The 2,559-nt window shown below is 43.1% G+C and overlaps 1 protein-coding gene across 1 annotated transcript; it reads left to right on the top strand.

Moving 5' to 3' along the window:
• Positions 1-1,857: 1,857 nt before the first annotated feature.
• On the top strand, positions 1,858-2,126 carry PHALS_06169 (uncharacterized protein; the record flags this gene model as incomplete). The annotated part of the gene is made up of 3 exons (XM_024719410.1): positions 1,858-1,875; positions 1,938-2,014; positions 2,063-2,126. 3 exons carry the CDS (start codon positions 1,858-1,860, stop codon positions 2,124-2,126), a joined length of 159 nt encoding a protein of 52 aa, XP_024584712.1.
• Positions 2,127-2,559: the final 433 nt, after the last annotated feature.

Here is a 2,559-nt window from a genome sequence, read left to right as displayed (position 1 = left end):
TGTAGATTGACTACAAGTGCTACCAAGTGCAGCGGGGCTGCCGTAGCTTTGCGCTTTGGGGAAGCTTAACTCAGGTCACCGACCTTTCGTTCTATACTTCGAAGAAGGAAGAGTTAAGTGGATCGAAATCCGCTTACTCCAAGAGTAATTATTGCCTTAACGCAAGGCTAGTTAACTCTTCCGTTTAAATCCAAAACTGACTTTATTTATTTATTTATCTACGGCAAAGCCGACTAATTCTAAATGTATAGATTTTCCTAAATGTATAGTAAAATCCAAATAACAGCATAACTACTAACTACACAGCCACATACCGTTTTCTTATTTCAGTGCAGTCACACCATGCCCATCTCGTGTGACACACATCCCTGTTACCAGATTACGTGTAACCCCGTTACAATTTCTCATAATGTGCGTATTAACATCAACACCAAACATAATATGTATTTTGTACAATCGTGCCAAACATGTAAATAATAGATCACGATAGTTACCACAATACCCTAACCGTTCCTCTCCTCGTCATTGTCTTGGATTAGTCTGTTTAGGCCGCACGCCTAAACAGACTAATCCAAGACAATGACGAGCCCAGACAATGACGAGCCCAGACCGTCATTCGGTACCTACCCCGATTCCACCGTTTTGCACCTCTTTGCGAAATATCCAAGGGGTAAGGCTTTGAGCTAAACGAGTGTTTCTGTGCCGACACATAGAGAAACATCGAGAAAATTATGTGTTTCTGTAAGAATATTAGGGCTTGGCCCTTCCATTTGCGCCTGAACACCGCTCGCTCTCGTCAGACCTGGGGCAGAAGGTCGCAACATATAGTTTCCTGACTCGCCTCTACCGGCTATAACACATAAGACTTCAACAAATACCCGCATTTTACCTCCCCATTAGAAGTACTCTCTGGGGATCACGTTGAACTGTCTCTACCGCAGTAATAAACTCTAGAGTCCGCGATATACAATCGCTTTTGTTCAGTCTAATATTCGGCTCACTGCTGTTTCGCCTTAAAGATTACTTTAAGGAACTAAGCAATAAATTTGCTGGACCCCAAGATCTGCAGATCAGCTATCACAGCTAAAAATCCGCGTTCTTCTGTTTCCTGATAAGTGTTGTTTCATGAGTAAACACAACTCCACAAGGATTGAAGTACACGACACCAAGTTTTTTTTACTTGTATTAGATCCACCACTCAAGACAACAAGTCACGTATAATATCATCTAGGTTTAGAAACAGGATGAAGCAGCTTTTCACGCCGCCAAACCCTTCAACTTTACAGATCGGTTTAACAGACCTCCGACATGTTCCCATCTCAAGACACAAATATCGTGTGTGCTCAGCGCTTTCTCGTACTGTCTACCATTTTCGACTGTCCAGCGCGTAGCGTAATTGCACACGTTTCTATATATATATATCAAGATATTCTAACTTTTGACGATTGCAAGTATCCTAAGATGTTCATTTTGTTAGTCAACAACCCTCAGTTGTGAGACCCACCTCTCCCGACTAAAATCGTCGCTTTTTTAGGGCTGCTCTTGGGTGATACTCGACCATCATACAAGGTGCAATTCAATTCTCTGCTTTCTTAGTGGGCCGTTCTGTACATACTGAGATTGAACATTGAGTGTTTTTGCGATGGACTCGCAGCATTTCTGCCAAAATAGGGAGAGGATCACAAGCCAAAGACTTTCATACTCTACAGATGTAACATCGGTGAGGATGTTAGATCTTTTTGTTAGCTGATAGATATCTTTTGTACAGTTGAGGTCAACCGCCTCTTGCGCTTGCAGAGCTTACACCTTACGTATCACAAGCGACCCTCGCGGCGCGAATCGTACTTCGCGTCCAATATGCTGCCGCGATGGACGGTTTGTGGTACGTAATGAGAAAGCGGTGGATGCAAATCTACCACGTCTTCAAAATAGGCTAGGCTGACGCGGAGGATCACGGTGGAAATGCGCCTATATACAAGCCTCCCATGATTATGACGGTGCTACCACCTGAACAGTGTGTGTTGCCATTGCTGTGATAGTTACTCTCGGCTCTTGGATATAGTCCGCTAATTCTCGCATTATTTGACGTGTTAACAATAATTGAGCGTATGGGTTACGCTTGGTAAGTCGATGCGAAAGTCCGCGACATATGGTACTAACATAATTTGTGTTTAGAATGCCTTTCATGAAGAAATTGAACGCTAGTATCCATTCTCGCGTGCAGCCTATCGGCCTAAACATCGGGAAAGCAACGCGCTAGTGCTCTGTCTAGAGCAACTACAGCTATCTCAGCATATATCAATCGCGAATAAAACTTTTCTTTTCTCCGGATTGTAAAAAAACTGGTTTACCATGACCGGCCCCAGAGTAGTAGCCACTTTTTAATTAGTGAGTGATTGAGGCTTTTCTGGATCTGTCACACCACTGCATGCTTATAGCTTGAGACTACCTTCAGGTATTCGATCACCGCTTCTTTTCTTCATCCGCCAAGCGTGCTACTGACTCGCTACCAACTAAAAGTAAAAGCTTATTTAGCTTTTCTTATAATGTCTCGATGAA

This window comes from Plasmopara halstedii, assembly GCF_900000015.1.
Source record: "Plasmopara halstedii genome assembly, contig: Scaffold_2956, whole genome shotgun sequence".
Classification (NCBI taxonomy): domain Eukaryota; phylum Oomycota; class Peronosporomycetes; order Peronosporales; family Peronosporaceae; genus Plasmopara; species Plasmopara halstedii.
The sequence above is the reverse complement of the archived record's forward strand: the minus strand, read 5'-3'. Positions and strand labels throughout refer to the sequence as shown.